The sequence below is a fragment of the Sphaeramia orbicularis genome, chromosome 5 (genome assembly GCF_902148855.1).
Source record: "Sphaeramia orbicularis chromosome 5, fSphaOr1.1, whole genome shotgun sequence".
Lineage (NCBI taxonomy): Eukaryota > Metazoa > Chordata > Actinopteri > Kurtiformes > Apogonidae > Sphaeramia > Sphaeramia orbicularis.
Genome location: NC_043961.1, coordinates 41,976,982 through 42,001,843, shown reverse-complemented (window position 1 = coordinate 42,001,843; position 24,862 = coordinate 41,976,982). Strand labels below are relative to the sequence as shown.

Below are 24,862 nucleotides of genomic sequence, written 5' to 3'. Positions count from 1 at the left end.
TCAGTGTTCAAATATCCGCAATAAGATGTTGCTATCACAGCCAGAGATTGGTGAGGCACAGCGTTGTACCTTACCCACGGTACAAAGATGCTACGGCAAGGGGGAGCCAGGACGACAGGTCAGCTTGGGGGTGGTTTCACCATCACCTAACTATCCTTACCGGCTGATGTATCATCCTAGAGATGCTTGGGTACAAGATGAACAGCATGAGTAGTAGCCAGAAGGAGCGAATTGCCCAATGGAGGAGAAGGCTAGAGGCAAAGATCATGGCAGCATGGAGAGAAGTCAGCCTTCTAACAGAACTAAGCAGTGGTGTGAATCTAACGAAAGAGCTGCCCAGGAAATATAACAAACTGTCCACAGCTGATGCGCTGGAGACTGCTAAGCAAATGCTCACAGCCCTAGCTACATGCCTAAAGAGGTATACAAGAGAAGTCAAGGCAAGGAGAATAAGCAAAGTGTTCTCCACCAACCCAGCTAAGGTCTACTCTCAATGGCAGGTTAACAAGGTGACAACAGACCCACCCAGGGATGAGACTGAGCAATACTGGAGGAGTATCTGGGAGAAAGAGGCAGCACATAACACTAACGCCCAGTGGCTGATAGACTTACAGGGCACAGAGCAGAGCACAGCCAACTTCCAGAACAAGATCCAGTAGTCATCACCCTAGCAGACACCCAAACAAGAGTGTCCAAAATGAAGAGCTGGACAGCACCAGGGCCCAACATGATTCACACCTACTGGCTTAAGAAGCTGACTGCACTGCATGAACGCCTAGCAGCACAGATGAACCAGCTGCAAAAGTTGGGAAACCACCCAGAGTGGCTAACCCAGGGCCAGATAGTCCTCATAATGAAGGACCCCCAGAAGGGAACAATACCATCCAACTACCGGCCTATAACCTGCCTCAGCACCACATGGAAGCTCCTATCAGGCATCATAGCGGCTAAGATGAGTGGAGCAATACATGAGCAGAGCACAGAAAGGAATAGGCAATAACACCAGAGGAGCCAAGCACCAGCTACTGGTTGACAGGGCAGTTGCCCGAGACTGTAAGATGAGGAACACCAACCTGTGCACTGCCTGAATTGACGACAAGAAAGCCTGTGACTGAATACCATACACATGGGTACTGAAGTGCCTAAAGCTGTATTACATCATCATAATGGGCACAAATGTGCTTGCTCGCGCTAAAATATGCGCGTGCTATTGATTTGCGTGTCAGGGTTGATCAACTAAGATTTCCTGCGCAAATGACAACAGGCACAAAGTCTTGGAGACCGCCCTAATTAAATGAGGATTTTGCGTGCGCTACTGGTTGTCTGGAGACAGTACGCTGTAAAAACTGCTCTGGGATATGCCAGCACTCATAAATATGCTCTTTTTCCACACAGAGGGGTGAATGGGCATTTCTCTGTTGTTGTTTATCAGTGGTGAATGTGTTATGAGTGAAATAAATACCTTCTCTCTTTATGTTGCTCTGCATGGTGAACGAAAACTTTTAAGTCCATGGGCATGAGAGAAAACCCTCCACATCAGTGCTTATATAGGCGGTTCAGGAGCCCAGTCACAGCAGTTTAATGCTCGAATACAGCTGTCAATCATCAAGAGAGAGACAGACAGACAGACAGACAATTTCTTGAATAAATTTAGTGATGGTTGATCACCAGATTTGTTCAGGAAATCTGTTTGTCTCTGTCTGTCTCTGTCTGTCTCTCTCGATGGTTGACATTCGGACATGTAGCTACGTTAAGCTTTTTCTCTATAATGTGCGCCTGTGGGGAGGAAAAGTTTTTAATGCATATAGCATCCATAAAAGTGGAGTTTTTGTTTTGATTTTAGGGGAGGTGACAGTGGGCATGACTAGAGATGTCCACATGAAATCTGGTGATGATTAATTGCAGTTTTCGGGCATTAAACTATGTAAATCTTTGAGCAAAGGAGATCAGCGGTGAATTGGTGTGGTCTTTCTGTTCTCTTTACCTATTGGCTGATGAGAGTTCAATTTTAGTGGCCGTGAAAAGCCAGTGGGTGAAGATGAAAATAATACTAGAAAATGCTGCTTTTTATGCCATCAAAAGTGACACAGAGCGCCGTAAAATATGACGTTTTAAAGAGCCATATGACAGCGCATTTTATGCCACTCTTAAAACAGTACATGAGGGTGTAAAAAACTGTTTTTGAGGGATTTTACGCCGTTTTTTACAGCATTTTGGTGATTTGGACGCCATTTTTATGGTGTTTAAATGACCGGACGTGTTGTAGGAGTGGCGAATAGTGATAGAGTTGGCTTGCCATAAGCACACACATTTTTTAGCGTGAGCATGTCATGCCTGCAGCCAGACGTTAGTCTGGTTTTGTCTGTCTCTTATGTTTTGTTTGTCACTTCCTGTTTCACTTTTTTTTTTTAGTTTGTGAAGTTTCCCCTCATGTGTCTTGTCTGTCGTCTTTACTTCCTGTTCCCTGATCGTTCTTACCTTTCACCTGATTACCTGTCTCCGCCCTGATTTGCTCCACCTGTGTCTAGTTGTCTTCCCTCCCTTTTGTGTATTTAAACCCTGTCTCTTCCCTCTGTCAGTTGCCAGTTTGTTACTCTTGTAGTACTTACCAGCGTTCTGATCTTGTCTGTCTGTTTTGGATTCCTGTTTTTGACCCGTTTTTGCTTACCCGGTTTTTGCCTACTGCCTGCTCCCTGTCGGTTTTTCTGCCTCATCTGATTCCTGGTTCTGATCGCCTTGCCTGACTTTTGGTACGTGAGTTTTTGCCTTTCCCTTATGTCCTGTCGCCTGATTAATAGCTTACCTGTGTATGACCTGTTTCCGTCCCTGACCTCCCTTTGCTTTTCCCCAGTCGGGAAAAAGACCCCGCTAACCACACGGGGAGACGGGTTGCTGTTCTCGGTCCGGAGGACTGATTCGAAGAGGAAATTGCCACCCATTATCCTCAAGATTTTGTCAATTATATTTTTCTTACACCTGTGTGTGACTAATAAATCTTTTGAACTTTACATTTTGACTCTGAGTTCTGCATTTGGATTCTGTGCCTGTACTAGCGCCTTAACAGTACAAACTGGCCACATTATGAATCCAGCAGAACTCAATCAGGTCAAGGAGGCTATCCAGTCCCAGGGGCACAGGTTGGGAGGACATGAAAAGACGCTACACTCCCTGGTGGATAGGATGACTCTGTTAGCCACGCAGGTCTCCCAGCTCACCCGTACCCAGGCTGCGGCTGCGGCTGTGTCAGGCGAGAACCAGGCTACCAGTCCTCCTGTTTGGGACTTGGCCGAACCTCACATTCCAGCACCGTCCAAGTACTCAGGTAATCCAGATACCTGTCGGGATTTTTTCACCCAGCTCCAGCTTATTTTTGATTCTCAACCCATTCGTTTTTCTAAAGATTCTGTTAAGATCGCCTATGTGGCCAGTCTGTTAGAGGGTCCCCCTCTGAGTTATTTCAACGCGCTCTTTGAGCAGAATTCCCCAGCAGTTCAGTCATTTTCCTCCCTAGTGACTGAACTCAAAAGGGTCTACGACCACCCGGTTCGGGGACAATTCGCTGGTCATCAGCTTATGAGGCTGAGACAGGGAGATCAGTCTATCAGGCAGTATGTGAGTGTTTTTCGTTCCCTAGCGGTTGAATCAGGGTGGAACAACCAGGCCCTGATCACCGCCTTTTTGACCGGGCTAAGCCGCTCCGTGGGCCGTGAGATGGCGCTCCGTCAACAGCTCCACTCCCTGGATGACGTCATCGCCGAGGCCATCCGGGTCGCTGATCAGGAGTCAGTATGGCAGACAGATGAGTCTGTGGTTCGCTCTTCGTCTGGCAAGGGGCCCGTTCGGGAGGTGGTTCGACTCCCGGTTACTGAGACAGACGGTGGGAAGGAGGAACCCATGTAACTGGGCCGGACCCACATCTCAGCTGAAGAACGCCGACGTCGCCTGACCAAGGGTCTCTGTCTGTACTGTGGACAAGGGGGACATAGGGTATGTAATTGCCCACTTAAGCCTGATGGCAAGACAAGTGAGGGGTCGCTGTTGAGCAGAACTGTTTGTTTATCCACTGTTTCTCGTCCGTTTCCTGTGGTTCTCCTCTGCTCTGATTCTTTGTCTCTCCAGCACCTCGTACTGATCGATTCCGGGTCCGACGCTAATTTAATGGACCAGAGCCTGGTACAGAAGTTGGGACTCGGGTCGATTCCGATCCAGCGTCCGTTGGAGGCCCGGGCCCTGGATGGCCACGTGATTTGCCGGATAACCCATTGTACCGAGCCGGTCTCCGTTCAGTTCACTGATGGACACACTGAGAGCATTAACTTTCACATTTATGAGTCGGAGTCCCAGCCACTAATTCTGGGTTATCCGTGGTTACAGATTCACGAGCCATTTATTGATTGGGGCACTGGGGAGGTTCAGTCTTGGGGTAAAGACTGTGAGACTCGTTGTAAATATATTAAATTACCTGTATACTCACCCAAGACTCCACAGATCTCCGTGGCCCCGGTTAGTGTTCCGGTAGGGGAGGATAAGGACTTTCCAGCACTGGAGAAGGTTCCCCCGTGTTACCATGATTTAAAGGAGGTGTTTAGTAAGTCTAAGGCTACGGCCTTACCTCCTCACCGTTCGTATGACTGCGCCATAGAACTACGTCCTGGTACGTCTCCACCTAAGGGGAGATTATATTCTCTATCTGGGCCAGAAAATTTAGCTATGAAAAAGTACATTGACGAGTCTCTGGCAGCCGGGTTAATCAGACCCTCTTCATCTCCTGCAGGGGCGGGTTTCTTTTTTGTAGACAAAAAGGATAAATCACTAAGGCCGTGTATAGATTATCGGGGACTTAATGACATCACTATCCGCAACCGGTACCCGTTACCGCTGATGTCCTCAGCTTTTGAACTTTTGCATGGGGCTAAAGTGTTTACTAAGTTGGATCTTCGTAATGCCTATCACTTGGTTAGAATCAGAGAAGGGGATGAGTGGAAAACAGCTTTTAACACTCCCAGTGGTCACTACGAGTATCTGGTGATGCCTTTTGGTCTGACCAATGCCCCTGCTGTCTTCCAGGCCCTCGTTAACGATGTCCTCAGGGATATGCTAAATGTTTTTGTATTTGTCTATCTGGACGACATATTAATTTTCTCCCCAGATGAGAGCACGCATGTTCAGCATGTGCGACAGGTGCTCCAGAGGCTCCTCTCCAACCAACTGTATGTCAAAGCTGAAAAATGCGAGTTCCACCAACCTACGGTCTCATTTTTGGGTTTCATCATTTCTGAGGGGAGTGTCCAGATGGACCCTGAAAAGGTTAGTGCAGTGAGAGAATGGCCAACACCATCTTCTCGGAGAGACGTTCAGAGATTCCTGGGTTTTGCTAACTTTTATAGAAAGTTTATCCGGGGGTTCAGCAGTGTGGCTGCCCCCCTGCATTCTCTCACCTCTTCTAAGTCTGTATTCAGGTGGAGCCCTGAGGCTGACAGGGCGTTTAACCGCCTTAAGGTGGCGTTCTCCTCTGCTCCCATTCTGTCCGTTCCAGACCCTGCTCTACAGTTTGTGGTGGAAGTCGATGCTTCTGATTTGGGAGTGGGGGCTGTCATCTCCCAGCGCTCGCCAGCCGACAATAGGCTCCATCCCTGCGCCTATTTGTCAAGGAGACTGTCGCAAGCTGAGATGAACTATGACATAGGCAATCGTGAACTGTTGGCCATTAAGGTGGCATTGGAGGAATGGCGACACTGGCTGGAGGGGACAGAAGTTCCGTTTCTGATCTGGACAGATCATAAAAACCTGGAGTATCTACGTTCGGCTAAACGTCTCAACTCCCGTCAGGCCAGGTGGGCATTGTTTTTCACACGTTTCAACTTCACCCTATCCTACCGTCCGGGTTCCAAGAATGGTAAGCCTGACGCCCTGTCCAGAGTTTTCTCCCCTGAAAAGCCTGTCTCTGAGCCTGAAACTATTTTGCCTAGCTCTTGTGTGGTGGGGGCTTTTCAGTGGGGCGTAGAGAGGATGGTCACTGAGGCCCTTAATGACTGTGATGTTCCGGATGGCGTACCGCCAAACCATCTGTTTGTTCCTCCTCATCTCCGTTCCCAGGTGATCCATTGGGGCCACACTTCTAAGATGGCGTGCCACCCGGGTGTGAGGAGAACCCTGTTTCTGATCAGGCAACGTTTTTGGTGGCCCGCCATGGAGAGGGACGTGAGTGAATATGTGGCCGCATGTCCTGTCTGTGCTGCTTGTAAGGCTTCTAACAAAGCGCCGATGGGGCAGCTGCATCCGCTACCTGTCCCTAAGAGACCCTGGTCGGACATCGCCCTGGATTTTGTTACTGGTCTTCCCCTGTCTAATGGCAACACGACCGTACTCACGGTGGTGGACCGATTTTCTAAAATGGTGCATTTCATTCCCCTACCTAAACTCCCGTCTGCTAAGGAGACTGCGGAGGCGCTGTTGCAACATGTGTGTCGACTTCATGGTTTCCCAAAAGACATTGTTTCCGATAGGGGACCTCAGTTTATTGCTAGATTTTGGAAGGCTTTTTGTTCTCTCATTGGTGCCTCTGTCAGTCTGTCCTCTGGTTTTCACCCGCAGACCAACGGCCAAACTGAGAGACTTAACCAGGTCCTGGAGGTGGGACTCCGTGTGTTGGCTTCCCAAAACCCCGCCTCCTGGAGCCGTCATCTGTTGTGGGTGGAGTTCGCTCACAACTCTCTACCCAGTGCTTCATCCGGATTGTCTCCTTTTCACGTAGTGTATGGTTATCAGCCTCCTCTGTTTCCTTCATTGGAGAAGGAGGTGGGCATTACTTCGGCTTTGGCCCTGATCCATAGATGCAAGAGGACCTGGACTCGGGCCAGACAGGCTCTGGTGAAGGCGTCGGCCCAGTACAAGACCACGGCGGACCGCCATAGGATCTCTGCACCCGTCTACCATCCGGATCAGCGGGTCTGGTTGTCGGCCAGGAACCTTCCTCTGAGGATGGAGAGTCGCAAGCTGGCACCCAGGTTTGTAGGCCCATTCCCCATCTCGAAGGTTATTAATCCTGTTTCTGTACGTTTGAAATTGCCAAGGTCTATGAGGATACATCCCACTTTTCACGTGAGCCAAGTCAAACCTGTTAAGGAGAGTCGCCTGGTCCCGCCTACCCAACCTCCACCACCACCACGCCTTATTGAGGGTGACCCAGCCTACACGGTTCGGCGACTGATGGCAGCTCGTCGCCGGGGGAGGGGCTTCCAGTACCTTGTGGATTGGGAAGGGTATGGGCCTGAAGAACGTTCCTGGGTGCCGGCCTCCTTCATTTTGGACCCTGACCTGATCCGAGAGTTCCATCAACGCCATCCTGATGTCCCTGGTCCGTCTGGTGCCGTCCCTAGGAGGGGGGGTACTGTCATGCCTGCAGCCAGACGTTAGTCTGGTTTTGTCTGTCTCTTATGTTTTGTTTGTCACTTCCTGTTTTATTTTGTGAAGTTTCCCCTCATGTGTCTTGTCTGTCGTCTTTACTTCCTGTTCCCTGATCGTTCTTACCTTTCACCTGATTACCTGTCTCCGCCCTGATTTGCTCCACCTGTGTCTAGTTGTCTTCCCTCCCTTTTGTGTATTTAAACCCTGTCTCTTCCCTCTGTCAGTCGCCAGTTTGTTACTCTTGTAGTACTTACCAGCGTTCTGATCTTGTCTGTCTGTTTTGGATTCCTGTTTTTGACCCGTTTTTGCTTACCCGGTTTTTGCCTACTGCCTGCTCCCTGTCGGTTTTTCTGCCTCATCTGATTCCTGGTTCTGATCGTCTTGCCTGACTTTTGGTACGTGAGTTTTTGCCTTTCCCTTATGTCCTGTCGCCTGATTAATAGCTTACCTGTGTATGACCTGTTTCCGTCCCTGACCTCCCTTTGCTTTTCCCCAGTCGGGAAAAAGACCCCGCTAACCACACGGGGAGACGGGTTGCTGTTCTCGGTCCGGAGGACTGATTCGAAGAGGAAATTGCCACCCATTATCCTCAAGATTTTGTCAATTATATTTTTCTTACACCTGTGTGTGACTAATAAATCTTTTGAACTTTACATTTTGACTCTGAGTTCTGCATTTGGATTCTGTGCCTGTACTAGCGCCTTAACAGAGCAAGCATATTTGCGCCCGTTATTCGCGATCTTAGTAAATCAGGCCCTTGTTTGGAATTGTTTTTATTATTAATATTGACTAATATGACTGTGATCAGGTCTGGAGGCCTGTTCAGCTGGTTGGACGAGCGTCCCTCAGACAGCAGAGCCCTCATGGACGCGAAGAAAGCTCAATGGAAGAGAGAACTTGGTATGAACACACACACACACACACGCACACATTGAAACCTCCAGTAGTGAACTGTCCTTATAGGGGCTTTTACTTTACAGTAAATACTGCATGTTATCAGGTACTTTCTTTAGCTGTAGATATATGAACAATATTTGATGTCTTACTCAAGGTTAATTTTTCCATCTCCTTACCACCAAATACAAATGTTTTCTTATCTAATCCTACTTTTCTTATTAGCATTCTAAGCCTGAACTTCTGTTAACGGAGGTCATGTTTTCTCTTAAAAATAAACATGGTCTGCTGTTCTGCTTTGGTGTATGAAGGGCCTCAAAATGTAACTTGGCAGATTTTTTGTGATTACAAATGATTAAATATGGCTGTATGTTGCTGTAAATTCCTCAAAGAACATGGAGGAGGGTTGGAGTTCTCAAAAAGCAGCGGGATGTTCCTTTAAAACCTCTTTGACCAAACCTCTTTTGTCTTAGATGAGCAAGTTGCTCTGAAGCAGAACCAGCGTTCAGCCCCTGGAAGACTTCAGGTACTGCTGATGATTCAATCACTTCATCTTTCAAAGATCATTATGTCCCCAAAATCAAGTTTCAGGGATGTAATGGTTTTACCCCAACCACTGCCACCTCTGCCACTGCCATTGCCACTGCCAGGTATCCTTGGTGTGAATGTGATAATCAGGATAGATTTATTTGGATTTCTTATCCCTTGATAACCCACATAGGGGACCCCTAGTGGAAGAACCCTATTGATTTCAGCTTCTCTACGAGTATTGTAAGTCATCCAAATTGGGGGCGCTTTAGTTGAAAATCAGTTTTTTGGACATAAATCAAGCAATAATAGGCCGACTGAGATAAAATTTGGTTCATATTGATCATCTTACAAATGTCCATTTTCTCCCAATCATCCAGAGTTCATATGGTGTCATTTTCATTCACTAGGTGGAGTTTTGTGGGGAAAAATTGGTTCTCTGACCATTATTCTGCCACTATCAGGTCGATGTAACTCAAGTTGAGTTTATATCAATTGTCTAACAATTATCGTGGATAGATTTATATATAGCAGAGGATTGGGGGGATTTTTGGAGATATACCCTAGCTGTCGGCCCCCAACAATGTAAGTCTCATTTAGACAGTGCTCCACAGTGCTTCTTTATACTCTTGAAGGTGCTTTACATGTTGATAAAATGGCAAGATAATACATGAAACAGTAAAAATAACAAATACTACACAGAAAAAGTAATTTTTAATAAAGCAGTGAAGTGCCAATAAGACATGATGTATCACTGATAGTGATTAAAGAAATATATCATAATGTTGATGTACCTGAGTATAGTGATGGAAAATGGATCTGATTCCAACAGTAACTGGTTTTATCCCCAGTAACATATGTTGTGTTTGTCTTCAGGCTGAGGAGGACACAGAGCCTTGGGCATCGATGCACAGCTCCATCAGTTACAGAGAACTTCCAGCAGCCATCAGATCCAGCCTCAGACTGGGGGTAAATATGACCATACACTCACACTCTGGAACAACCGTTCCATATCATCAACTACACTTATCTTTAAAATTATCTGGCACCTCGGCGTGGTTTCTAAGCCCTTCGTTTTCTGTCACTTGGTTTAATGTAAAGAATCTTCATGTCAGATTTGATTTCTCCAATGTTGCACTATGATTAAAGTGTCAACACTCCAATAAGGAGTAAAGTTACAGCATGTGAAGATGGTGAAGATGTGAACAGTTGGGTTGTGACATTGGTGGGTTAGCAGATTGCAGCTTGATGTCAGATTTGGTCGTACCCTCTGTTCACAATCACACTGATAAATATTGAAAATTTGTGAGTAGATGACTATGAATAGATGAATTAAGTAAAAGATAAGTATAAAAAATATCAATCTAAAACATGCAAGTGGATACTATATAAAAATGCATATTATTATAGATATATATTTCAATCAAAATGAGGTAATAAAAGGTAATATTGTTTGATATTTGCATTGAAAAGTGTAATTTGATACAGGACGTATGTTTTAATGTCCATCCTAGAGAAAGGGAAAGGTTTATCCAGAGTAACAATCACAGGTAGAAAAAGAGCTTCTGTGGTCCATCTTGATGGTCTCACTCAATTGAAGGTCATGTAATGTCCCTTAACGCATGAAAAAAACATGTTATTGTGTATAGGAGGTTACTCCAGTGGAGGATGAGCTGAATGTGGAGAAGAGAGAGGAGCAAAGGAGACGCTGGCTGGAGGAGTTGGACCGACAGAGGGAGGAGAGGACGGCACGCCACAGACACCAGAAACTACTGCAGAACCAGGTAGAAACACAGTGGAAATGCAGTGGAAATGGGGTAGAAACCCAGTAGAAACACAGGAGAAACGCAGTAGAAAAACAGGAGCAATGCATGAGTAACACGGTAGAAACACAAGAGTAACACAGTGGAAACACAGTGGAAACACAGTAGAAATGCAGTGGAAATGCAGTAGAAACACAGAAAAACAGGACCAATGCAAGAGTAACACAGTAAAAACATATGAGTAACAGTAGAAACACACTGGAAACGGAATAGAAACAATAGAAAAACAGGAGTAACAAAGTGGAAACACAATAGAAACAGAGTAGAAAGACAGTGGAAGCGCAGTGCAAACAGTGGAAACACAGTGGAAATGCAGTAGAAACGCAGGAGTACCTCCTCCTTGAGAATCGTTGAATCCAAGGATTCTGCCAGATTTTGAACCCTTTTGTCAAACTTTACCTGGGATGTTGTGTTTTGAACGTGGTTGAAGGCTGACTGACTGACAAACCTTGTTATGTAGAAGTAATGTGGACAAAAACCAAACTGAAACACTGAATAAAAATAAAAGCTGATATCTGTCTCAGAGCTGTGATCACTCTTACGCTGTGTCCTCAGACAGAGGACCATGAGTTATGGGTGACTCACTTCAATTCCCTGCAGAGGAAGCCTGTTCCCCCAACAGCTCCCTCTGTGGCCCCCAGTGAACGAGGGGAGAACCGGGACTGGGAGCCCTCCTCCAGTCTGTCTCTGGTCTGGGAGGAGGCATCCGGCAGCTGTGGAGCTGAGAGTGTGGAGCTGAGAGGTGGAGCCCAGACCAGAACGAGGTGAGCCCCGTCAGGATGGAGCTATGTATTCCACCCTGGATAGAGTCACAGTAGCTATCATACTGGACTAACAAACCTGTTTTTGGACTAACAATCTTGTTACTGGACAAACTAACCTGTTATTGGACTAACAAACCTGTTACTGGACCGATCCAGTAGAAGCAAAAATGCTTGTGTAAACCCCCCCCCCCCCCAAAAAAAAAAAAAAACACTGGTAAAATCAGAAACCGGAAAGGGTCCGATCAAGTGAAAGTGGACATCAACATGAAAAAGTAAATTTGCACACATCAAGTTGGCTCATTTTTTAGCTAAAGATCTCTATTTTATGGAACTGTTATCCTTTTTTAAAATACCACTTGTAGAAAAAAAGTTACAACCGATTTTATCGATTGTACATTTTACACCATAAGCATGCCTCAGACATAAAAATATAGCTCGAATTTGACACTAAAAATGATATAAAAAAATTTGAAAATGTATTCAATCTGTCACATTTAAAAAGAACTGTGAACTGTTACAGAGAAATTACTCTTTATTTGTAATATACCTATATCAGTATGGACCACCACAAGTTGTAACTAACACTGTATTAGTATTACATACATTTAATAAAGCATTGTGATTATATCTGGCCTGTCAACATTTTGGTTGAAGCATACAATGGTAAAGAGTCGTCCACGTGTTACTATGGCAGCCTGTCCACGTGTTACCACATTCTCATGTCAATGAAACAGGGACTTTCAATATTTTACTGATATCAGTTTTTGTTGAGAACCACATGTTTTGAATTTTTGTGTAAAGCTTAAAAAATTGATGTCCATTTCAAGTTCACGAGTTACCAAGTAGTAATTTTTCACCTAAAAATTTTATTTCCCCACATCTTGTTACACATAATGTTAAGTGCTTATAAATATCCACTCAAATAAGTATAATACATGCACATGTTACTCTGCTTACATGACGGAGACTGTTGAACACGAAATGTGTCGACATGTTAGCGTTTGATTGGACGCTAAGGTGAACGTAATCAATATAATTTTCAGTCCAATGTGTAAATCAGTTTCCAGTTTCAGCAACAGAACTTTCTGAAATATTGACACTTTATCTCTGGGCCAGTCTCCCTTCACCATCTGCTTGGTCTTGTTATGTTTTTAATGTTCACCTTGTTGGATCTTTTAGTTGTTTTTGTCTTGTTACATCTGCCATGTGCAGTGTGTGCTGGTTTTGATATTTGGAAGACAGAACAAAGTAAAATAAAATTATTGTCAAATCTCCCCCAATGCACTGAAACTGAAGGAATGAGGCTGTTTGAAAATGTAAAGAGAAGGAAGTACTGATAATCAAACTTGGTATGAGAGATACCTGAAAGGTCTATATGAGTGCAGTCACCGCTGATCTGTTCCCTGATGTTCCAGCTACCTGAGGACAATGACCTCCCTGCTGGATCCAGCTCAGATTGAGGAAAGAGAAAGGAGGCGTCTGAAACAAAAGGAGCAACAGGTAGGAGCAGATGATGACGTCTATCACACATGATGCCTCAGAAATGTATTATTCTTACATCCTTATTTTGTCTTGTCGTGATGCCAGCGAGCGATTGAGGCCCAGGTGGAGGAGCGGCGGCAGCAGAGGGAACAGGAGGAGGCAAGGAGGAGGCAGGAGGAGGAGGAGGAGGAGTGGAGGGTGGTACAGGAGAGGGAGACGCTGCGGAGACAGTATGAGCTGGACACACTGAGGGAGAGGCAGAGGGTAAACCCAGTAGAATATGTCATCCTGCTCCACTAATCAGAAGACATTCATTTAACTCGTCTGTTTGTGTGGATGCAGATGAATTTGGATGTCCAGGAGGAGCAGAGTCATCAGGCAGCACAGCCAATCACAGGCAGCAACCACAAAACACAGAGTAAGCACACCACTCCACTGCTCAACAAACTGACATTTAGTATTATTGTGTTGTCTGCACACAGCTTGTCCATAACAAATGCCTTGTTCGAACATAAGTGTGTCCATAAGTGCATGTAGCACCAGGGCACCCAAGGCAATAGGTTGATGATCAACTTTATAGTCGTTTCTTCAGACCTGCAGCCATATGTCTTGGACACTCGGGTGAAGAGAGGTGCAGAGCTGTCAACTGATCACCATCTGGTGGTGAGTTGGATCTGATGTTGGGGAAGGATGCTGGTCAGACCTGGTGGACCCAAATGTACAGTGAGAGAGTGCTGGGAATGCCTGGCAGTATCCTCTGTCCAGGAGATCTACAACTCCCACCTCTGACAGCTTCAACCACATCCCGAGGGAGGCTGAGGACATGGAATCTGAATAGACTATGTTCAGCACCTTTGTTGCCAATGCTGCTGTGCAGAGTTGTGGCAGCAAGGTTGCTGGTGCCTGTCATGGCGGCACTCTCCAAGCCCATTGGTGGACACTAGCAGTAAGCAGTGCCATCAAGCTGAAAAAGGAATCCTATTGAGCCTGGCTGGCACTTGGGAATCCTGAGGCTGCTGACAGGTACCAGCAGACAAAGTGGGCTGTGACTTTGGCAGATATTGAGGCAAAAACTTGGGCATGGGAAGAGTTTGGTGAGGCCATGGAGTTTAACTTTTGGTAGGCCTCGAGGAGGTTCTGGCAACTTGTCAGGCAACTCGGGTGGGGGAAGCAGGGCTCCACGAACAGTGTTTACAACGACGATGGAGTTCTGCTGACTTCAACCGGGGACATCATCAGACAATGGAAGGACTACTTTGAGAATCTCCTAAATCCTGCCTTTACACCTTCTATGGTGTAAGCAGTGTCCTGGGAGTCCAAGGCAGGCTCGCCCATCACCCGGGCTGAGGTCTAAGCTAGTTGGGCAACTCCTTGGTGGTCAATCTCTGGGGGTGGATGAAATCTGTCCCTAGTTCCTTAAAGCTCTGGATGTTGTGGGGCTGTCTTGGCTGACACACCTCTTCACATTGTGTGGGGGACAGGGACAGTACCTCTGGATTGGCAGACTGGAGTGGTGGTTCCTCTTTTCAAGAAGGGGGACTGGAGGTTGTGTTCCAACTATTGGGGGATCACATTCCTCAGAGCAGCCGGGGTAAAGATCAGCACCTCCAAGTCCGAGGCCATGGTCCTCAGTCTGAAAAGGGTGGAGTGCCCTCTCCAGGTTGGAGAAGAGTGGAGGATTTTAATTATCTGGGGGTCTTGCTCACAAGTGAGGGAGGGATGGAACAGGAGATCGACAGATGGGTTGAGGCAGCGTTGGCAGTATTGTAAGGCAAAGCTCTCGATTTACCCTTTTAACACTTAAAGACCCAAATATCCACCATTGACCTAAACCATCTACTGATGGAACTGTTTAATACCTATTCCTATCAATACATGTAAATAATTGGTGTAAAATACAGTTTGTCATGTTTTCATGGTCATCAGATATGACCCATTTGGATGTTCAGAGGCTATGTAGTTGCCGTGGAAACACCATCATCTTCTACAACATTGATTCACCAGTAAAACCAATGGAGTTGGATCAATGACTGGATGGACACACTGAGTTTATGTTCAGTTAATGAGAGATTTTGTTGAAAAAGTAACTTTTTCTTCAGTTTTTTGTGTTTCTGATCTAATAACCCTTAATTTTAGTCTGAACTTTAATAAACATCTACATCGGGGGTGTCAAACTCACGGCCCATGGGCCAAAACCAGCCCTCCAAAGGGTCCAAATCCAATCTGTGGGATGAGTTTGTGAAATGTAAAAAGTACACTGAGATGTAACAGCCAAGGATATTAAACTCATTTTAGTTCAGGTTCTACATTCAGACCAATATGATCAAGGTGGATCAGACCAGTAAAACACTATCATAATAACCTATAAATAATTGCGTCTCAGAATTTACTCTTTATTTTAGCATTAAAAAAAGTAAAATTACATGAAAATGTTTATATTTGTAAACTGTCCTTTTACAAAAAATGTGAATAACAAACAACAAATGTGAACAACATGAAATGTCTTAATATACATCAGTGTAATTGTACCAATATTCTGTCTCTTCTTAAATATTTTGTGTATTTGTAGATCCACTGTGATCTGAAAGTTATAATGCACATGTGGAAATAATAAACTGAGACAGAGTATTGGTAAAATAGTCCTTATTTTCCTTAAGAAATTTTAGGTTGTTCATGGTTCATGTTATTCATATTTTTTAAAGGAAACATTGTAGATGTAAACATTTTCATGATGTAACTGTACCTTTTTCACTCTACTTGATCAGTGAATTAAAGATAAGAAAATACATGATTTTTTTCTGAAAATGCAAAATAGAGAGGATAATATAATAAATGGTGATAAATCGCTTAAGAAAGTTTAAATAGAGAGAAAAATTCATTTGGGAACTGACACAAAAGTATCACTGGGTCAGTATGGGTTAAATCCTGGATGCAAACATGTATAAGTAATCTGACAAAGAAGAGATGCTTCATTGGTTGTGACTTTTCTTACACACACTTAAAGACAGACACAGTGAAGGGACAATAGAAACCAGATCCAAGTAGAGCAGAAACATATTAGGAACTGTAGCTGGGTACAGGTACAGAAACTGGTGACACCAACTCCAGCCCAAACTGAGCTGGGTATAGTTGAAACTAATGGACACCACAGAGTAATGGTTCAACCCCAGTAGAGACACAGTAGAAAAGGGAGATGCTTATAGTAGAGGCTGAGATAACAGAGGAAGGATCAGAAATCAGGCTAAAAAATATTCACTCAAAGTCGAAAACAGAGAATAGAAGGCAGAGTCAACCACAGTACAGATGTAGATGTACACATGTACAGAATCAGAGGAAAGTACAATAAAAGCGCATCCAAAAGCAGCTCCAGGTCAAGTAGAAACCCATTAAAGCTGAACCAGGTGCACAAGAAAACAGATCACGATATTTTAAAGTTTAAATGTCACACAAAGAACCAGAAAATAGTCCTACAGTTCTACATCTGTTGGTCTGTTTGTCCAGTTCAGTGCACCAGTCAGAACAATGAGGGTTTATAGTATAGATTAGACAGAAGGAGACCTGAGTGGATACTTTACAGACTAGTAACAGATACGTAGGAACTGATACTAGTACCACATACATAGGAACTGGTAGTGGTACTAGATATGTAGGAACTGGTACTAGTACCAGATACGTAGGAACATTTCTAAATGGAGAGAGTGTAGAAAGGCTGAGGTTATGTTTGACCTGTCCAAGTATGTCTAATATGAGTGTGTTATAATATAATGTATAATATATTAGTGTGTTCTCTGTCAGTTGACCAACAGGAGCAGAGTTGGAAGGTGGATATTGTCAGTTCTGTGTGTCCATACAAAGACACTGCTGTCCAAACAGGTACCGTCACACTCATCTACACATTTGATAGACATTTGCACTTTGGTACTAAACATATATTAGTGTTTGTGCAGAAGCAGCTCCGTCTGTGCTCAAAGATGACGCCGTTCAGACTCCTGATGTCTATGCAGAACACCGGTCACCTCCTCCTCCACCTGGTCCTCCTCCTCCTCCACATGGCAGGAGTAGAGTGGGTAAAGAAAACATATGTGTGCCAGGAGGAGGAGACCCTTATGAGGCGTTCGCCAGGACAGACAGAAGCACGAGAGACAAGAGGAGACCAGAGTGGAATACACAGAGGTACAGCCCACTGACACAACATCTACTTCCACACATCAACCCTTTCATTCCTGATGTTCAGTCTAGTCTTCATCTGTTCTACAGCTGTTCTCTTGTATATTCATGGATTTGGTTGTTTTAGTTCCATATCAGCCAACACAGTGGACACTGGTGCGTCATCCCATACACTGACACTTAGTGAATAGTCGGGGAAGTGGTTTTTTTTTTTTTTTTTTTTCACTTAGGGCAGCTGTGGCTCAGTTGGTAGAGCGGGTTGTCCAATGACCGAAGGATTGGTGGTTCGACTGTCCACATGTCAAAGTGTGCTTGAGCAAGACACTGAACCAAGGGAATAGGTTTGATTTTGACATTGGTGGGGACACAAAAGTGCTTCAAGGCAGCACTCGTGAAAGTTGCAATGTTATTCTCATGACTAATATATCCATCATTAGGCCCTTTCCCACCAAAAGGCCCAGGAACTTTATTACCAGGAACTTATTTACCAGGAACTTTTTGGGGTAAAAGAGTACCTGGTAATTGTGTTTCCACCGCACCCAAAAGTTCATGGTAATTTATTTAAATCAGGTTGATGATGTATGAAGGAGCAGTAACAGAAACTGTAGTCCAGTTCATGTACATTCACAAACTAAGCTCTAGTTCAATAAAATGACACAGTACTGAAGTGGACAGTTTGGGTTTAACATTTTACTGGTTGTTGAATCACTTAATCCATCTGGAATACATTTTAAATGAAGTTAACCATTATTACAGATCCTTAATTTGTATTTAAAAATGGTAGAACATGTATTTTCAACTTCTCATTCCTTAAACTAAATCACATCTAACTTTATGTGTGATGGATGGTTCTGTTTCATTTCTATTGTTTTACAGATATAGTCCAGGTTCAACCTAAAGTCAGACAGATTTACTCAAATGCCTGCATTTAATTCAACTGCATATTACTGATAAAAGTACTAATACTCATATTTTGATGCCTTGTAAATGAACAGACAGTATTAGGTTGTATATATATATATATATATATATATATATATATATATATATATATATATATATATATATATATATATATATATATATATATATACACATATACACAGGGTGGGGAAGCAAAATTTACAATATTTTGAGGCAGGGATTGAAAGACAGTGTATGACCAATTAGTTTATTGAAAGTCATGAGAATTTATTTGCCACAAGAAAATTTACATAATAGAAAATGTTTTTATTCTATGTGTCCTCCTCCTTTCTCAATAACTGCCTTCACACACTTCCTGAAACTTGCGCAAGTGTTCCTCAAATATTCGGGTGACAACTTCTCCCATTCTTCTTTAATAGTATCTTCCAGACTTTGTCGTAATAGTTTTGCTCATAGTCAGTCTCTTCTTTACATTATAAACAGTCTTTACGGACACTCCAACTATTTTGAAATCTCCTTTGGTGTGACGAGTGGATCAGCAAATCACACACTCTTTGACGTTTGCTTTGCTGATTACTCATATGGGCAAAAGTTTCTGAAAAGGTATGGATAATAGTGTTAGGTATGATTATGACATCAATATATGTTTGGTTTCAAAACAATTGACGTAGTGCCTGCTGAGAAAAAACAACTAAATGTTCATTGTAAATTTTGCTTCCCCACCCTGTATATATATTTTTTAGGGACCGAGCCGAAAGGTAAGGCCCTCTCACACAGTGAGAGGCCTTGCCTGCAAGCAAGGCCCTATTGTTATTCGTTCGTTTTTATATTATACTTCCGTGTTTTTGAACTGGATTTTGACCCCCTAAACATGCTCAAAAACTCACCAAATTTGGCACACATGTCAGGTCTGGCGAAAAATTTGATAAAATTTTACAATTATACCCATAGGTGCCAAAATGAGCTCTCTAGCGCCCCCTACATGCACAAAAATGGCCCTAGCGGCCACTAGGAATGTCATAGAAACATGAAACAAACGCCAAAATTTTCATCTCATCGAGCCTAACAAATCACGCACTGACACTCATGACCTAACTCCAACAGGAAGTTCAGAATTTGCCTTTCAAAATAAAATGCTCAAATTGCTAACTTCCAGTAGGAATGTTGTACACACACAAAACCAACGCCAAAACTTTCGGTTAATGGAGCCCAACAAATCATGCACTGACACCTATGAGCTAGCTCCAACAGGAAGTTCACAATATGCCTTTCAAAATAAAATTTTTAAAACTAACTCCGATGACACCGTTTGTCGTATTGACTTCTAAATAGCACCAAAAGATAGAGTGAACCCTCCTCAAAAAAGTGATCTCGTACTTTTTCCATAACTGTCTTTGTTTTTTTTTTATGAGCCTGCAAAGTTGCCATGTTTGGAACTCATTTTTTACTTTGGAGTTTTTCCCCACATGTGACATATCTATCCATTCACGGGACTCAGCACAACTCTCACATGCAAAAAATTTTTAGATACGATGTACGGTTATTGATTTATAACAATTTGTTTATTTTCATACTTTTTCCACTTTAGACTGCCATTTGACCCCCTTAACATGCTCCAAAACTCACCAAATTTGCCATGTATGTCATGGCTGGTGAATACTTTGATTCAATATCAAAATTAACCCCTTGGGTGCCAAAATGGACTCTGTAGCGCCACCTTTGTACTAAAAAACACACAAAATCTGCCCTAGCGGCCAGTAGGAATGTCACAGAAACATGAAACAAATGCCAAAATGTTGGTCTGATTGAGCCGACAAATCATACACTGACACTCATGAGCTAACTCCAGCAGGAAGTTGGCAATCTGCCTTTGAAAGTTACTCTACTTTTCTGCAATTACTGCTTATTCATTTCAGACTTTTGACACAAAAGTTATACCTCATTAAATTCCCACAAGTCTGCAGAATCCAAAAGTGAAAGAATTTTTCAGATACAACCTACGGTTATGGAATAATGGTGATTTTTTTGAAGACTATGTTTAGTTTCACTTTTCACAATGACAAAATCCCTATGAAAGTTGTGTTGGTGCATAGTTGACAGTGTCTGTGTATAGTATAGTGGTTAAAGCTGCTACCTATGGAGTAAGAGGACCCTGGTTCAAATCCCAGGCTGTCCATGGAAATTTTTTTTTTTTTCTCTTCTCTCCCCCCTTCACATTTTAAAACACGTTTTGCTGCATTGTATTGTGGATATTGGACATTTTGCACACATTACAAACTACACGGACTACATTTTTTCAAAATAAAACCCTTATTTAAAATAATGAATAATGTCTATTACAGAACTTCTTTTCATTTTTATGACCAAACGCTCAACTGTTTGTACAATGTTTCTTCATTCAAAAGTACTCTTTCTCACAGACACACATGCTCACACAATAGGGTTTTTCCAAAATAATAGCCTTAAATGTGATAAATCAGCACTTTTATGCTCAATTATTCATACAATTTCAATTCATTTTTCAAACTGATTCTTTCTCTCACATACAAAACAAATGCACAGACACACAGTAGGGTTTCCAAAATAAAAGTCTCATTTAAAGGTGATGGTGGTTTCAGCAGAGGGTCGCTGGTGTTCTGTAGAGATGTAAGGAGGACAGACACTAAAGGGTGTGAACTGGTATCGGGACGGAGAGGTGTGAGTGGAGCTGAGGTATCGACGGTCACGGGGGGTGGATCGCGGGGGAGGTGGAATGCCCGGTGCGAGGTCCCGCCCAATGCTGCTTGCAGCTTTAATTTTATTAAAAACTGAAACAAAACAAAGGTGCCTTGAGATTAAAAGGGAAATAAAGACGTGTGAAAGGTTCAGGCTTTTGGACCAGGGTCTGGTCCAGCTAGTCCAGGACAGCCAGTCTGGAACTCCATGGTCCTGGTCCCTTTTTTGCTTTCCTACAAGAAAAGTGATAAAAATGCTTAAATGAATAACAGAGCACATGATGACAGATTCCTACCAGTGTAATGTGACATGTTAAATCTCTTACCTGGGCTGTTGTAAACAGCAGTAGATGATGGAGGAGGACACAAATGAGCCACAGGTTCAGAAAAAGAGGCGAGTCTGTCCGGTCCAGTTCAGGTGGAAATCACAAAACATACAGAATAAATCAGAGTTCAGCTCACGGCGACAACATGAATACATCCAGTTCTGTGATTTAGGTTTAATGTCAGACTGATGACCAGTTAGTATTAGCATTAGTATTAGCATTAGCATTAGGTTAACTGGACTTCACTTTGGACTAAACAACTGATGTTCCGCTGACTACTGTTACAGCATGAACCAACTAAACAGTGAATATTTCTGATATACAGACCATTGGTTTATTCGACAGTCGGATCCACTGCGACCATTGTGGTCCTTTAGTTTCTTTTAATCCTGCATAAATGTCTTCTTCTTTTCTCGTATTTCTTTAGGCTTGTGTCTTATATTTGGCTCTGACAGCTTTTACTCGCTCATTTCGTGTCGGCGATTTAAAGTCCGTCTGAATTTCCTCTTTGTCCGTCCACTTGTTGTAGCTTCTCTTTTGGTCCATTTTCCGAATTATCAAAATACAAAGCTTGTGGAAATTAAATGAGTTAAATATTGGCGGTGGACAGAATGTGGAAATGCTGCTAGTCTAGTCCACCACTCAGTGTTCTCCAGCACACAGCTCCGCCCCCAAAGTTCCTGGTAATCTGGAAAGTACTACCTCTGTACCAGGAACTTCTTCGGGGTAAATTCGGGGCCGGGGGAGGGTCAGTTACCAGGGTAATTTTCGGTGGAAACGCACCAGGAACTTTGAAAGTTCAGGGTAATATAGAAAGTTCCTGCAAAAGTTCCTGCGGTGGGAAAGGGCCTATTATTTAACCTCACCTGTGTATTTCCAGCCCCTCCTCCTCTATCTTCTCCAGCTTCTCTTCCTCTACCTTCTCTGGCCTCTCCTCTACCTCCTCCTCCATCTCCACCAGCCTCTCTACTGTCTGTCACCTGACATAAATAAGTTGATGCATGACGTATAAACGGATTAGGGATACAATGATCATAGAGTTGGATGGTACAATTATCGCCTGAGCAAAAAAGACTTTTACTTTCAATTATTAGCTGTAATTTATTCCCAAAAAATATAGATAAAATCACATCTAGAATCACATCTAGAGTCTGAAGTTTTATTGTATTTTCCCCACAAATTTTCTTTATTAGTGTTTTTTAAACAGTTGTTCTCTTCCATAGAAATACATGAAAATAATAAGTAAAACTAGACTTTCATACATTTCCTGAAGGAAGTGTAACCCGTGTGCTTGCCTTTCGCCGGATGGACTTTTGGTTAGGTGCGATGTAAAAACAAAAAATATCTCCCATTCACTTCACATATGAATCTGTGTGTCAGTGTTTGTGGACTGACGTCACCACAGACTTTCTGTAGACCTGTATTCAGATGAGAAGCCCCTCCCACAGTCTGTGTCAGTCTTCTAGTTCCATGTGTATGTGTATGTGATCCCAGGTGAGCTCATTTATTTCATATAGAGAATTTATGTGAAGGTTTTGAGCTTTATTATATTTCAATTTTTTATATTTATTCTTATTGTATTCATTATTTATTATTTTGATTTATTTATTTCTAATTTTAGTGTAGCTGTATTAGTTTTTTTGTGGAGTCTTAATTATCTTTATTGTCTGCAGCTGTGTCACATAGACCGCATTTTCTGTTACCATGACAACAGGCACTGAAGACACAGACACAACCACGCTCATTTATGACTGAAACACTGTGAAACAGCTCCCGAACAGCTACTAATTATGGAAAAACTATAAATGATAGGTGAAAACTAACATGATCGTGAGTGGGAGACAGACCCGGGGAACACACAAATGTATTTTTTTTGTCTGTACTGTGAGAAATGACCGGGTTATGTCAGTTTAAAAACAGTCAACTCACCAGGAGCAGGACAATCTGTTTAGTACTAATTTGTACTGATTTGAATAGGAGCTGAGGAGGGATTTGCCCTTAAACTACTGCCAGCCATTTCACTTTAAAAAGAGCTAGGTCTTCAAACATGGGTTCATATGAATCTCAGGAACTACGGCTACATTTTTGGAAAAGATCCTTCACCTCCTATGTATTGTTTGGCCAGGAGGGCAAGTTGTTCAGAAAATTTTCAGGTGAATCTTCGCTGTTCCTCAACTCTAGCTGATGACATCACACACTCTAACAGATGAGATTTTGACTAAACCCAGGGGGTTTTTAAGACTCGTCTATCAAAAACCGTAAACCCCATCCTCATACCACAGACATTGTTGGAGAGATAACAAAAATGCCTGCGTTTTAGTTTAAATGATGTCTGTTGGTAAAAGTATGGCGAAGCAGTAGGAAAAGTCAACTTTTTTGTTGTTCCCATTGAAAATGAATGGGGTTGTTTTTTTCACATTTTTGTGTGAAAACCATGCGTGATATCGTTACCACGTGACCACACAGATAATCTTTGGGCCAAGAACAACATTTTTCGTTTTACTGCATAATTTTAGGACGAATTGTTTGGGAATGGTAGCCACTTGAAAATGGCCCAATTCATTTCAGCTGGAAAAATTTGACTGTTTTTTTGCAATTTTAATGAAATCCGTGCGTCGGAATGTCAATCCGTCAATCAGATATGTCAATCAGATAGCACATCTTTCGAGACCAGTCAGCACATTTTTGCAATAATATATTTTGGTCTATTTCCAACGGTCTGGGCCACATTTTTTTCAAAGTTTTTTATGTAAGTCATAATAATAATAAGGTGCATGTTGGACTCCAGCAGGGCTGCCCTTTGTCACCGGTTCTGTTCATAATTTTTATGGACAGAATTTCTAGGCGCAGCCAGGGGCCACAGGGGGTCTGATTTGGGGACCATAGGATTTCATCTCTGCTTTTTGCAGATGATGTTGTCCTGTTGGCCTCATCGAGCCTGGACCTCCAGTGTGCCCTGGGGCGGTTTGCAGCTGAGTGTGAAGCGAGCGGGATGAGGATCAGCACCTCCAAATCTGAGGCCATGGTTCTCAACCGGAAAAAGGTGGTTTGCCCTCTCCGGGTTGGTTGGGAGCCCTTGCCCCAAGTGGAGGAGTTCAAGTATCTTGGGTCTTGTTCACGAGTGAGGGAAGGATGGAGCGTGAGATTGACAGATGGATTGGTGCAGCGTCTGCAGTGATGCAGTCGTTGTATTGGTCTGTCGTGGTGAAGAAGGAGCTGAGCCAAAAGGCGAAGCTCTCGATTTACCGGTCAATCTATGTTCCTACCTTCACCTATGGTCATGAGCTTTGGGTCATGACCAAAAGGACATGATCCCGAATACAAGCGGTCGAAATGAGCCTCCTCCGTAGGGTGGCTGGGCGCACCCTTAGGGATAGGGTGAGGAGCTCAGTCACCAGGGAGGAGCTCGGAGTAGAGCTGCTGCTCCTCCACATCAAGAGGGGCCAGCTGAGGTGGCTCGGGCATCTGTTTCGGATGCCTCCTGGACGCCTCCCTGGGGAGGTGTTCCGGGCATGTCCCACTGGGAGGAGACCTCAGGGAAGACCGAGGACACGCTGGAGAGACTTTGTCTCTTGGCTGGCCTGGGAACGCCTTGGGGTTCCTCTGGAAGAGCTGGAGGAGGTGTCTGGGGAGAGGGAAGTGTGGGCATCCCTGCTTAGACTGTTACCCCTGTGACCCGGCCCCGGATAAAGTGGAAGATAACAGATGGATGGATAATAATAATAATAAAATATGACGAACAATAATCCCCTGTGCCTTGCATTACATACAAGCACACAGGGAATAACTTTAAAAAGTGTATCTGTTTGGCATTAAATAGTGTCTTTTATTCA

At 43.5% G+C, this 24,862-nt stretch overlaps 1 protein-coding gene across 4 annotated transcripts in view; it reads left to right on the top strand.

Annotated features, from left to right (window-relative positions):
* ccdc66 (coiled-coil domain containing 66) overlaps window positions 1–24,862 on the top strand; it is a 54,718-nt gene that overhangs the window by 11,631 nt on the left and 18,225 nt on the right. For 2 of the 4 annotated variants that reach the window (XM_030134469.1, XM_030134468.1), the window contains exons 7-17: window positions 4,818–4,820; window positions 8,216–8,307; window positions 8,775–8,827; window positions 9,706–9,798; window positions 10,479–10,613; window positions 11,208–11,416; window positions 12,832–12,916; window positions 13,004–13,162; window positions 13,241–13,316; window positions 16,694–16,771; window positions 16,846–17,071. In XM_030134469.1, coding sequence (XP_029990329.1) covers window positions 4,818–4,820; window positions 8,216–8,307; window positions 8,775–8,827; window positions 9,706–9,798; window positions 10,479–10,613; window positions 11,208–11,416; window positions 12,832–12,916; window positions 13,004–13,162; window positions 13,241–13,316; window positions 16,694–16,771; window positions 16,846–17,071 — 1,209 coding nt within the window. The remainder of the gene's footprint in view (window positions 1–4,817; window positions 4,821–8,215; window positions 8,308–8,774; window positions 8,828–9,705; window positions 9,799–10,478; window positions 10,614–11,207; window positions 11,417–12,831; window positions 12,917–13,003; window positions 13,163–13,240; window positions 13,317–16,693; window positions 16,772–16,845; window positions 17,072–24,862) is intronic. The other 2 variants (XM_030134471.1, XM_030134470.1) reach the window with 2 other exon arrangements.